This window comes from Chionomys nivalis, chromosome 2, assembly GCF_950005125.1.
Source record: "Chionomys nivalis chromosome 2, mChiNiv1.1, whole genome shotgun sequence".
NCBI classification, from domain to species: Eukaryota; Metazoa; Chordata; class Mammalia; order Rodentia; family Cricetidae; genus Chionomys; species Chionomys nivalis.
The window spans coordinates 71,488,097-71,502,396 of record NC_080087.1 but is presented as its reverse complement, the minus strand read 5'-3'; the positions used below and the strand labels follow the sequence as shown (position 1 = coordinate 71,502,396).

Genomic DNA, 14,300 nt, shown 5'->3' with positions numbered 1-14,300 from the left:
TGGAGAAATAAATTGGTGTTTGCCTGGAAGCTCAGACCTATTGGATAGTTTTCATAGTACTGGATATAGTTATAAACTTTACCTAGGTGTTAACCTTGAGAACTATAACAAGAATCCTGGTGTAATATTTTCATGAACATCATGGTTGTAACCAACCAATTTAGGAGTGAGTTGAAGGCCCACTTCCCAAGATGGAAACCATACCTGGAACCAATGTCAGATACAAGAAAATATGTTTGGGAAGAATCCAAATCCTCTTGAATAAATTAGTACTATTATTATGCTAAATGGACTTAGTAACAAACTGGCTCCAAGCTGTTATCTGTGTGCCATTTGGTTAGTACGACACTCTACCCTTTTCAGAGAAGCTGCTTTTTGCAGATCTGGTGGTTACTACCAGGTTTATAGTCATTCAAGGTGCTGAGAATAAGAGACTCCAGGGGGCCTAGCTAAAAATGGAACATCTATATCACAACTTTTTCTTCCTTGAGTTAGGGATCATCATGGAAGAAGAGGCAAACGAGTGTTAGAATCATTCTTATGGTAGATGATTCTAAAGATTGTGCAGACATAACAGGGCACTTGCATTTGTGAATTTATTTGTGTGGAAGTATGCAAATGATCAAGTTAGAAAAATTCCAGATTACAGGTTGTCAGCATGTCCCACTCCTGACTGAAGAGCTATTGGCAATTCATGATTTATGGGAAAGGATGGGTCATATTCCCTTGAAGAAGATCTGAACTTTGAGAGGCTATCTATACTCTCATGGAGGCCTCTGCCCCAGGGACATACTAATATCAATAAGTATACTCAGTGGATGTTTTTTGTTTGTTTTGTTTTGTATTTAAAAACGTGTGACAAAAAAATAAAAAAATAAAAACGTGTGACATTTGGAGGAAATAGTCGGGGTGGGGGAGACATGGCAAGGATATCATGGGGGCATGAACTTAACTAAAACCCCTATGCACATATGAAATAATCAAAGTGATGTTAAGTAGTAAATATTCTGAACCTTTTAAAAAGAACTGAGTGTATCTTTATGGGAAGAAGTTGGAAAAGCTTAGATTCAATGATGCATAGAAAATTCTGTAAATTTGTCCTGAATCAAACCTCAAAGTTTCTAGCACCTAACATTGGAGACTTGGTCACACTTCAGGGATCATGAAAACTTAATTAGACTTCAAAACACCTTGTTTCAATGTGGATATTCATGAAGAGCTCTTAAGAATATTTTTAATTAGCAAATGGAAAAGATTTCATTAATGGTTTTGTTTTTCAAAGCCACACTGTCATTGCCAGTGCAGGTGATATGAAAATTGTCATTCTATAGGGAGCTGAGGTCACAGAGTCTCAAACCTTTATCTCAGGCTTGAGTTCCCTTCCTCTCTGATGTTGCTGATTTTAATGAATTCAGAATTTGTACATTGAGCGCACCAAACCAGAGTGAGTACTTTTTATTTTAAAGTGTGTTGCTGAACCAGGATTGAAGAGGCCTATGTAAGTGCTCATGTCTCTTAATAGGAATCTGATACAGAAATAGATCTGTGGAACAGAGTTGGAGGGCAAAAATATTATTAGATAGTTGAGAGGTAGGCAAGAAAGATGGAAGTGTTCCTAAATTTATTCCAGTCCCTGTTGGTTCTCATATAAATCCTGAACTGAGGGTGACTGTGGGTAACACTAGAGTAAAAAACCCAATCTGTGAAGATAATAAATAATTATTGTAATAAGTAAATATTATAATTTACCTCACCTCACATGATGTGTACACTAACTTTGGTAGTACTATAATTATAAGAGAACTTATTTGGGTTTCACACCCATATTAAACTTTACAATGGAAACATAACATAGGAAATACACAACCATGAGAAGTTGCACGATGTGATTCTGACGCTGAAGTAAAACATATTCATACATAAGAGTAAATTTATGAGTTTCAGAGGCAGTAACTGTTCTGCATTGAGTTACACTGGTGCAATGACTATTGGAACTTTCCCTTTGAACTTGGAGAGACAACACAGGAGGGAAGAATAGCAGTATGAGTATCAGGCAATAAAATCCATTTCTAAATGTGTCCTGGTTTAGTCATACTCAAATATTAAGCATAACTTGAAGCCAGACCTTCAAACTACTTATTTTTGTTGCTAATGTAATGCTGGGCATTGTGCATGGAGGTTCGGGGCTCTATCGCTCACCTCTTTTGTATCCACTCTTTGTTCTTTATTTCAGTTTGTATAAAGCTTAAGTTTTCACTATTTTCAGGCTCCATTGTAGGCTTCCCATATGTATCTCCTCTATTTGAGTGCATCATAAAGGTTATATTTCAATCATCAGCATAGGAAGCATCTGATATATACAGAATTTTAAATAAAATATTTTAGAAACTTAATTTTGTTCTCATGCACACATATGTCATGTTGCAATTTGTACAGAGTAATAGTGTTATTAATTCATCTGTAGTTTTCACTCTGGAGTTTGCCCTTCAATGATAAAAATTCACTTTTCTGGGAGCATCATAAATAGCTGGTCCATCTTGTGCTGGTGAAATGAAACTGGGAAGGGACAAATTTCTGTCACATCAGAAAACACTTAAAGCACTGTATTTTAGTAAAATATGGAAAGCTTAATTCGTACTTGTCATGTGGCTGTTGAAATAAGACTTTATGACAAAATGAAAACTTGTGTGTAAAATGATTTATTATCTGTTTTGATATCTGTGTGCATGAATATTTTTCTGGCATGTATATATGCACACTTTAAGTATGCACTGCCCGAAGATGATGAAATAGGATGTGTGGACCCCTTGGAACTACAGTTGTAGGCAGTTTGAAACCACCCTCTAGGTACTGGGAAGTAATCCCAGGTCCCCTGCAATAGCAGTAAGTGTCTGTTACCAAAAAGCCATCACTCCAGTCCCCACAAATAAAAACTTCTACAGACAAAAGCATACAACATAATAGCAAAGAAGTAGATAAAACAACAAGTGGGGAATGCAAACTGCATATGGACTGGAATTTGTTTGAGAACATGTCTCATGGCTTTGTGAGCACAGACTGAGGTGACTGTGCTAGCACCCCACAAGCCATGTTCAGGCGCTTTCAGTATCCACTAAGACACAAACAGCGTGTGGATGGAAAGAGTGGCTTTCCCCTTGTGTTTTTAAGTCCTATCCTGAAAGTGGAACTGAAAGAGGAACAACTCATTAACCATTACCATTGTTGGTTATTTATACACTTAGGTACTAAAATTTCACACCTGTCATTACTTGCTATGTTCAGGATGCAAGAGGAAGAGATACAGATGAAGCAGTAGAAAACAACCGTAAAATCTAAGCTGTTATGCATAGAAATGGAAAATCTATGAATGAGTATGGGCATAGGGTTTTTAACATGGCACAGTAACGAATACTATGAAAATAGGCAAAACACTGTATCTGAACTGCACGTCCTGGGAATCTTTCAGAATAAGGAAGTCTCTCATAAAAAGGATCATATGGCAACTGAAAAGTGGGTCTGATGTGATCACGGTGAGAACTTTAGAAGCAGGGAAATTGAGAACAGCAACTTAACCCCTCTCTTCAAGAACAAGAATGCACATATGAGATAAATAAATCCCAGACTGACTGGCTTTTATGGGTTATGAAGGGAAGGTTGATATATCTGGCAGATATGTCTGTGAACATGAGAACCTGAAAGATCAAATAAAATGCTCAAGCACAATTAACAATCCTGGACTCATGCAAGGTAGCTTTTATTTACTGAATAGAATAGGACTGTGTTCACTATTAAGGTGGGAATCAAATCATGTGACCGCCACAATAGTATTTGATTTTATATATGTGTTGATGCACACCATGAAACATGGTTAGGCTAGAAAGGCTTCAGAATATGAGCAATACAAATTGATATGCATACAATAAAATAAATTGTTTTAAAATTATATTTTCTATTATACACGTAACTCTTAACAATATAAAACAAAGTGAATATTTACCAATAAGGATATTGGATTTCTGTAGATTTGATCACACTTCTTCTTTGTGTGCAGATTTCTATGGCTCTGAATAAAAGCACCTGTTTTCAAATTGGTCAGAATGAGTTCACAGATCTGAACACAGGAGCAGTCTCACAGTGTGAAGGATGTTGGTTATTGCTTCTTTTCATTAGCATTGCTTCTTACCTCACATGATTGAGTGCAGATAGATGCACAAATACTCAATTCTCAAGCACACGGTACACATATTTCTTGGTCATTGTTATTCAAGGAGTCTCAATGGCCACAGCAACTCTTAAAATGAAGCGTCTTGGAAGAAATTGTAAGTAAGACTTTCCATCCTCACAGATGTGGTTGAATTGGTCCAATGCCACCATCTTCCTGGAAATAAATCTCACATGTCAGAAAACACAACTCCAGGTATGTAGAATTCTAAAAAAATTCCAGCAATGTTGGGTTTTCCCTTGGCAATTTATGGACAATGTGTATCCTAATCAATATCATATCCTACATCTATTATAATCATATTTAGAACTTCAAATGGTTTCCAAGGATCTTGTTTTGTTGTTGCTTGCCTTTAGTCCAGTACTCAAGAGGCTGCGACAGGAGGATCTCTGTGAGTTCATTGTCAGCAAGATACATAGCAAGTGTCAGGTCTATATTGAGTGTGAATTTTTCAAAAACAAATATAAACAAAAATAAAAGAGAACTAAGAAATAAGCAAAAAAGAAACAAAGCTGGCAATGATATTACATTTTCCCCTGATCTTTCTTTCAAATTCTGCATCCTGTAGGATGCATATATCCTACATTTATGATGGTTTTATGGAGCAGCAAAATATAAAGAACATGTTTGTGATACTTTTTTCTCAACCTTTCAATGAACTCACTCATCAGTCAACACCAGTATTCACAAATATTTGATAATGTTTATGACTATTAACAGACTCAAACTGTGATTCCATTAGTTTTGTTTACAGACACCAATGTCGTTCATCAAAATTATTTAAGCCAAACCTTCTCTCTCCCCCTCTCTCTCTTGTCTTTCTCTTTTTGCATCTTTATTTGAAGGTTTATTTATTTACTTTATTTTTATTTATTTATTTATTAAAAATTTCCACCTCCTCCCATCCTCCCATTTCCATCCCACTACCCCCCTCCGCCAGTGCTAGGAGAAGTCAGGGTGCCCTGCCCTGTGGGAAGTCCAAGGCTCTCCCTCTGTCCAGGTCAAGGAAGGTGTGCATCCAAACAGACTAGGCTCCCAAAAAGCCAGTACATGCAGTAGAATCAAAATCTGGTGTCATTATCATTGGTTTCTTAGTCCGCCCTCATTGTCAGCCACATTCAGTGAGTCTGGTTTGATCACATTCTCGTTCAGTCCCAGTCCAGCTGGCCTTGGTGAGCTCCCATTAGATCAGTTCCACCGTCTCCATGGGTGGAAACACCCCTCGTGGTCCTGACTTCCTTGCTCATGTTCTCCCTATGCTGGAGAGGTTGTAGAGCAAGACGAACACTCATCATTGTTGGTGGGAATGCAACTTGTGCAACCACTTTGGAAATCAGTGTGGTGGTTTCTCAGGAAACTGGGAGTCAACCTACCTCAGGATCCCACAATTCCACTCTTGGGAATATACCCAAGAGATGCCCAATCATACTACAAAAACATTTGTTCAACTATGATCATAGCAGCACTATTTGTAATAGCCAGAACCTGGAAACAACCTAGGTGCCCCTCAATAGAAGAATGGATGAAGAAGGTGTGGCAATATACACTTTAGAGTTCTACTCAGCGGTAAAAAACAATGACATCTTGAATTTTACATGCAAATGGATGGAAATAGAAAACACTTTACTGAGGGAGATAACACAGACCCAAAAAGAGGAATGTATATACTCACTCATAAGTGGATTCTAGACATAAACAAAGGGCATTGAGCCTATAGTTCGTGATCCTAGAGAAGTTAAATAAGAAGGTGAACCCAAAGAAAAACATATATTTATCCTCCTGGATATTAGAAGTAGACAAGATCAGCAGGCAAAAGTTGGGAGCAGGGGGGTGGGGGTGGGTTGGGGGAAAGGGGAAATGGGGAGAGAGAAGGGAGAAGGGGAGGACTGGGGAGAGCTTGGGGGAATGGGATGATTGAGATGGAGGAAGGGTAGATATGGGAGCAGGGAAGAAGGTAACTTAACTAAGGGATCCATTTTAGGGTTGGCAAAAGACTTGGCTCTAGAGGGGTTTCCAGGTGTCCAAGGGGACTTCCCCAGCTAGGTCCCTGGGCAGCAGAGGAAAGGGTGCCTGAACTGGCCTTATTCCATAGCCACACTGATGAATATCTTGCATATCACCATAGAACCTTCATCTGGCAAAGGATGGAGATAGAGACAGAGACCCACATTGGAGCACTGCTCCCAAGGTCCAGATGAAGAGCAGAATGAGGGAGGACATGAGCAAGTAATTCTTGTCTTTCTCTTTATCTCATTCTATCTTATCTCTTTCTTTCTTTCTTTCTTTCTTTCTTTCTTTCTTTCTTTCTTTCTTTCTTTCTTTTCTTTCTCTGTTGTTTCTTTTTGTCTTTCTTCCTTCCCTTGTCTTTTTCCTATTTGTTTATGATGAATATTTCCTACTATGGCAAAAACCATCACCATACATCTTAGAGGAATTTTACAGATAAAGCAATCATTAAATACAATAGAACAGAAAAAGCAATATCATAAGATTCTCAACAGTTATCCTTAACTAATTTAGCAAGATCAGACCTAAGTTGTATTTTTATAGGGAACAGACATACTGGTAACATTTAAGAGATTGGCCTACATTTTCCTTTTATTTGACTGAACATTTTGAAATTTTCTTAGGACATATAATCTCAGTAATGTATTCTACATGATCCTGAAGGCCCAATACTGTTAGTGGTTGTTTGGGGGATGGCCTGTCAATCATAAAATAATGTATTCATCTCTGCCTTTTGACGCTGAGTATGTTGAATTATCGACTTTGGTTGCACTCAGCGTCATGTTTTCTTTTGTCCAAAATGACTTTTTTCACTCCTTGACTTTCTCATAATCTTTCTTTTCTTCAGTCATCAATTTCCAAAAGTTTTGTTGTTTGACTGTTTGCTTTTGGTTTTCTTCATTTCTGGGTTTCTTTCCCAATCCCTGTGTGTCACATGTGCTGGAATATAGAAAACTACTTTCTTCCTCCATTCCTCCATTTTCTCCATAGTAACTGCTGCCTCCAGAGGACTCTGGAATGTGCATCTTTTTTTTCCTCTTCCTGTAAGAGTCCTCCCTTTTTTTGCAAAAGACACACTGTATCTTCATTTATCCTGAAAGCCTCATCTCAACCCCAATTGCAGGCTTCTACTGATTTCCTTGGAAGTTCCTCCATTTTTTCAAGGTCTTTGTAGTACATCTGTCACTGAGTTTGGGTTTTTAGATCATCTTCTTCCAGTTGCTTAGTCACCTACAGATGATGCTGTTCCCCATGTTTCCAAAGAATGTTTGATTCCAATGAAGCTCAGCCTCTTGTTCCTACATGCTATGAGACATGGTGTGTTCCTCTAGCATAGCAAAATCTCCACACACTTCTCTCACATTGCTGAACCCTCAATTATCACATTGGTCATGGTAACTACAATATCTCTGTTTCATATTGACATATCTCTGTTTCAGATTGCATGCCAATCGTGCTGGCCAGCAGCAGCCACACATTTCTCCCATAACTGAGATGATATGGGATTTTCCAAAGTCATATTTGGCATGTAGAATTATAGTTTATGTTTATCAGTTAATTGATCATGGCCTGCCACTGGGCATGCCTGGGCAATCTACTGGTAAATATTTCCATGATAGTTATTGAATGATGTAAAAACTAAGCTCGGTTGTGTGGTAATTCTTCAAAGAAAGATAACTGAGGCCTTTTAGAATTTTCCTCTCCATGTGAGCATGTATGTTGCTGCCACTACTTAGATTTGTTTAGGTGTCCATGTTGAGACTTCAAGGATATAGATTTTCCAACATTTTAGAAAATGCATTCTCACAGCAGATGCATATTCCTACAACTCCTAAAATCTTTTTGCCACCCTTGCCACAACATTTTCTGAGCCTTGCCTGTAAGAGTTGCATCATGGATATACTAAAACCTGGCACAACATATTCATTCGGTTGTTTTCTACTTTTTGAGTACTCATGGTATTTCTGTTTTTAACTTTTGATTAGTAATGGTTTTTTAATTATCTACTTCTTTTGCATTGAGAATTTTTTCTTTAGTGATTAGAGCTACAAGCAATGACAGAATTGCTGTGAGTAGGAAAAATAAAACCTAATTGATTATCCATCATCAAATGGTGAACACCAAAATCATGTACATACAGGTAACCTTATACAGACTGGGAAGATTATATATATAAATACAAACACATATACATAATAGCATAGCAATATAGACAACATAGATATATATTATATAAATGTAACAACAATTAAAGAAAAAGAGGCCAGATACAGTGAATTTGAGAGGAAGGGTTTGTGTGGGTACTTGGAAGGGTTGGAAGAATAAAGTTACAATGATGCAAGTACATTTTTATTTCAAAAATTAAAGAAATGTAACTTCATCTTCTAAAATAACTTATCATCTAAAGCATAAATAAAATTTATACAAACTATTTCTTTTTGGAATAGTTAAATACTGAATAGAATGTTGAAAAATTAAAGTGTGATTATTGGTGTACATGATGATGTTTGGTCTATATAAGCAGTTGTAACCCTTTCTCCAATGTTTGGCATTCACAGACATTTTCAGGGCATGAGATTCCAGGTTTTTCTATAGTCATACTGAAACTTGGTATTATTCACATTTTATTACTTTGCTTTATATTGACTTTTTTCTTTTTTTCAACATTCTTTTTTTCACTTTTATTGATATTTTATTTTTTATTAATTAATTAATTTATTTAATTATTAAAGATTTCTGCCTCTTCCCTGCCAACACCTCCGATTCCCCCCCCCATCAAGTCTTCCTCCCTTCTCAGCCCAAAGAGCAAGCAGGTTTCCCTGCCCTGTGGGAGGTCCAAGGACCACCCACCTCCATCCAGGTCTAGTAAGGTGAGCATCCAAACTACCTAGGCTCCCACAAAGCCATTACGTGCAATAGGATCAAGAACCCATTGCCATTGTTCTTCAGTTCTCAGTAGTCCTCATTGTCCGTTATGTTCAGCGAGACCGGTTTTGTCCCATGCTTTTTCAGTCCCCGGCCAGCTGGCCTTGGTGAGTTCCCGATAGAACATCCCCATTGCCTCAGTGTGTGGGTGCACCCCTCGCGGTCCTGAGTTCCTTGCTCGTGCTCTCTCTCCTTCTGCTCCTCCTTTGGATCGTGAGACTTCAGTCCAGTGCTCTAATGTTGGTCTCTGTCTCTGTCTTCTTTCATCGCCTGATGAAGGTTAATATTCAGGAGGGTGCTTATATGTTTTTCTTTGGGTTCACCTTCTTATTTAGCTTCTCTAGAATCACAAATTATAGTCTCAATGTCCTTTATTTATGGCTAGAAACCAAATATGAGTGAGTACATCCCATGTTCCTCCTTTTGGGTCTGGCTTAACTCACTCAGGATAGTATTTTCAATTTCCGTCCATTTGTATGCAAAATTCAAGAAGTCATTGTTTTTTACTGCTGAGTAGTACTCTAATATGTATATATTCCATACTTTCTTCATCCATTCTTCCATTGAAGGGCATCTAGGTTGTTTCCAGGTTCTGGCTATTACAAACAATGCTGCTATGAACATAGTTGAGCATATACTTTTGTTGAATGTTAGGGCATCTCTTGGGTATATTCCCAATAGTGGTATTGCTGGGTCGAGAGGTAGGTTGAACCCGACTTTCCTGAGAAACCGCCACACTGCTTTCCAAAGTGGTTGCACAAGTTTGCATTCCCACCAGCAATGGATGAGTGTGCCCCTTTCTCCACAACCTCTCCAGCAGAGGCTATCACTGGTGTTTTTGATTTTAGCTATTCTGACAGGTGTAAGATGGTATCTTAATGTTGTCTTGACTTTTATATTGTTTAGATTTTTATGTTTTCTTAGATTACAAATTATTAAGTTTCCTAAAGGCATTTTCATACTTGTGATTTTGATTGCATCAACCCCTCTGTATCCCCCATTTCTCTTCCCTCATCCCAGTTTATACTGTCCCATGTACACAATTTCTTCCTTCACTTTCAAAGCACATATACTGTTTTACCCTCTTGATCCCACTCTGAGGCATTCTTATGGGCCCTTTTCAGGTCCTCTGGATGCCACCCACACTCACTCCAATATAAACATACATTTCTAGAATTAGAAGCTATAGAGTCTCACTTAGGATAGTGGTATCTGTCGTTTTGGACTTTTTTGCATTGCTGAATAGAGTAGGTCCTGTTTCTGTAGCAGTAATTCACTAGGATATTCGACATGGCAGTGCATAGAGAATAAGAGACTGTATTTTATAGTTACTAAGGTCTCAGCTAATCTCCCCACTATATTTAAAATTCTTCAGATCTGAGGCTTTACTGCTAGTTCTACCCTAGCTCTTGACTGACCTCTGACTGTCGCTGCAAGCCTCATGAATGTGAGGGGCAACAGTGATCTCCCTGGGGCTACATGGTTCAGCCAGTTGATACTGTCTGCTTCTGCAGTGGTATCTCATCCAATTTAAGAACGGTTTGTAGACACCTTCTCTCATGAGAATAGTGTATGGTGTCCTAAGAGTCTACTCCAAATTCACAACCCTGACAGCCTGTCTAAACCACTGCCTACTTTTCTATCATTTCCAGTCTAAATTTCAGAGTGATGCCTAATTATCCAAGACACAATTTCAATAGAGACACTGATAATTTTCCCAATAGTTGCCATATATTAGCTATTGTCCTTCTCCTTGCAATTTCTCCTAATATATCTTGCTTAGTTTTGTTCTGGTCCACATTCTGTGAGATTTCATCACACACAATGTTCCCTTCTCTCTAACAGTCCGAACTTGGGTGTACTCATGTGTATATGTCTATGAGGTGTGTTTTTATAAAAGCTAGAACATAATTCAATGTGATCTAAGGTTTCATTTGGCCCATCCTTCTATCTTATTTTGAGCTTTTAATAAATTTTATTATCTAATACTATTGTGGGATAAAGACCCAAAGAACACTGAGTATGACCAAAATCCCTATTTTGGAGTCTGTATTTAGCAGGTTTGGTGACTGTCTACAGAAAAACCCTTCTCAGAGAACCACCTGGAATGCAGTTTACATGAAGCTTGTAAAGGCAAAGGATCCAGAAAATCAGCTCCTTGATAGTTAATGTCAGGGAAAGGAAAGAAAGGAAGCAATTTTACAGAATCTAAAAATTTGCAATTAGCTGTGGCACTTCAGCCCACTTCTCTAGAATGGGGTTAGCTAATTTCACAAGGAAAATTTCATAAAGGAGATAGCAAATGAAGGGTCAATTTTAGGTGAAATTAAAGATGGCCCCATCTGAGAAAGAGGGAGGAAACTTTACCTTATTACAAGATTATAGATTTTAGATTTGAGAAACATATAGTACCATTAAAATCTTTTGATTTTAGGTGAGATATATATTAATACTTGCTTTATTATTAGCCCAGAAGTTGTGGCACATACTTTTAATCCCAGCCCTCGGAAGGCAGAGGCAGGCAGACCTCTGTGAGTTTGAGGCCATCTGGTCTACAAGTGCTAGTTCCAGGATAGGCTCAAATCTACAAAGAAACCCTGTCTCGAGAGGAACAAAAAAGAATTGATTTATTAAATTAAACTGACCATGGTACAGTGAATATAGAAGCAACACAAATTGGACATAGTAGTTTTTTTCTTTTATTGAGGGATGTCATAAGGAAGTAGGGGTGGACACGGGGAAATGATGTCATCAAGTGCATTATGTGAAACCAAATAATCAATAAAAATGTTGTGTGGGTAAAAATGAATTGCTTTATTTAAGTTTTGTGGTTGTTATTGAAGTTGATTTCTTTTAACACACGACTAACAAATATCAGTATTTTCTGAAAGTCTCACATTGTATTTGTTTGCATTGCCAATCACATTTCCTTTCTCAATTGGGTTAACATCCCATTCTACTGAGTGTTGCATTTTTTAATCAAAGTTGCCAGCTATGCCCCATCAACATTTGCGCTCTGAAGTATTGATTAATTGCATAGTAACAAACATGATAAGGAACTACTGCTGTCAAACTTCTGCAGCTGTGTGACTAATGGCATGTTCCTTCACACCCAGCTTGATCATTTGTCTTATTCACTTCACCTGAGAAACGCTGTGACCATGTTCTTAAGGAAATTGTGTTGAAATGGATGTGTGGAAACTGGCAATCAGAATCATTTTCTTATCACAAACAACCATTGGAATTATGGGAAATCTCTCTCTTATATTCTACTATTTAGTCCTTTCCTTCAGAGAATATGCATTAAAGCCAAAAGATCTGATTCTCATGCACCTACTGACAGCAAATACCTTGATCATTCTCTCTGCGGGAGTGGCCCACACAATGGCCGTTTGGGGACTGAAGCCATCCTTCAATGATTTTGGATGTTTGCTACTATTGTTCATTCAAGGATTTGCCCGAAATGTATCCATGGGAACCACCTGCCTCTTGAGTATCTTCCAGGCCATGACCATCAGTCCCAGGAAATTGTGTCTGAAGGATCATAAAGTCAAAGAAACAAAGTTTGTTGGCTGGTCCATTTCTTTACTTTGGGTCTTCTATGTGTTGATACGTTTTATTTTCTTTATGTACACATTTATCAGAACAAATAGCCAAAACATAACAAGAAATCGAGATTTTGGATATTGCTCTACTATAGCGCCAGATGAAATCATTGACTCACTCTATGCAGCACTGGTGATGTGCCCTGAATTCCTTTTTGCTGTGCTTATCATCTGGTCCAGCACCTCTATGATTCTTATTCTGTATGGACACAAGCAGAGGGTTCAGCACATCCGCAGCTCTCATGGTTCCAGGATCAAATGCCCTGAGTCCAAAGCCACCCAGAATATCTTGGCACTGGTTTGTACGTTTCTGGCATTTTATACTCTCTCCACTATATTGAGAGGCTGCATTGCTCTTTTGTATAATCACAGTTTGTGGGTGATGTACATCACTCATCTCACTTCTCTTTGTTTTCCCTGTTTTGGACCCTATATTCTTATAAGTCATTACTCCATTGTATCCAGGTTAAGTTTGACATGGTTAAGAGTAAAATTTTCTCCTCATTTTATTGTAATTATGTAATGTATTAGTTTTTCACATCATCCAAATTTTACTCAATTATCACCATAAGAAACTAATAAGGAACATTAACAAGTTAGCAAATTCTCTTACTAAGATTAGCCAAAATAAGCATGGGAATTTTATCAGCTAGTTGAACTAGCAGCCTATATGAACTGACCATACTATGTTTGGGTCATTGCACTCTTCTACTTTCAGACAGTAGAGTTCTACCATTGTTCAGATGATGTACAAAGAAGCTACTAAGCAAGCTGCCAACAGAGCTGCCTTGCTTGTGGATTTCATCTTGTCGGGGAATCTTGACTGCTTAGATGCTGTTACAGACACTGGAAATACTGCAAGGCAAACTGAAAAATGGCAGGCCATCAATAGTGTTTCTGACGCCCTTGTCCCATAGCAACTGCTAGAATTCTACTCTGGTGATAATTTCCCAGATAAAATGCTATCAGTTCCCAGAAATAAACTGTGTGGCTGGTCTTCACTTTGTAGAAACAGTCCTCATCAAAGTCTATAAGGATGACATCTCTTCTACTCACATAGGACAAAATTATGACTCCTATACTCGACCTTCTACCCAAATCAATTAAAAATAAAAGATGTTTTGTGGTCATATTGAATTTTGATAGATATTATTTTTCTTCCCTTTTATGAAACGTATAATTTTCATCTCATACTACATAATTTGAATAGAGTTTCTCCTCTCTTTACTTCTCCCAGTTCCACCCAGCTGCTTTCCTATTTAAATCTGTTTCTCATTAGAAAAGAACGGGCTTCTAAGAGATAACATGACAATATCAAATATAATAAAATAAAACTAAAACCATCATATTGAACCTGGACCAGACAAACCAGCAGAAAAAGAAAGGGGCCTCAAAAGAAAGCCCAAGAATCAGAGATTCATGTGCTTCCACATTCAGGAGTAACACAAAAGTAGTGAACTAAAAGTTATCTTATATAGGCAGAGGACACTGAGCAGATCATATAGTCCCTGTGACTGCTGCTTCAGTCTCTGTAAATTCAC

At 37.8% G+C, this 14,300-nt stretch overlaps 1 protein-coding gene across 1 annotated transcript; it reads left to right on the top strand.

The window, feature by feature from the left end:
- The first annotated feature begins 5,637 nt into the window (after nucleotides 1-5,637).
- Nucleotides 5,638-13,282, top strand: LOC130870204 (vomeronasal type-1 receptor 4-like). The gene is made up of 2 exons (XM_057762812.1): nucleotides 5,638-5,650; nucleotides 12,339-13,282. The coding sequence occupies exons 1-2, from the start codon at nucleotides 5,638-5,640 to the stop codon at nucleotides 13,280-13,282; spliced, it is 957 nt and encodes a 318-aa protein (XP_057618795.1).
- Nucleotides 13,283-14,300: the final 1,018 nt, after the last annotated feature.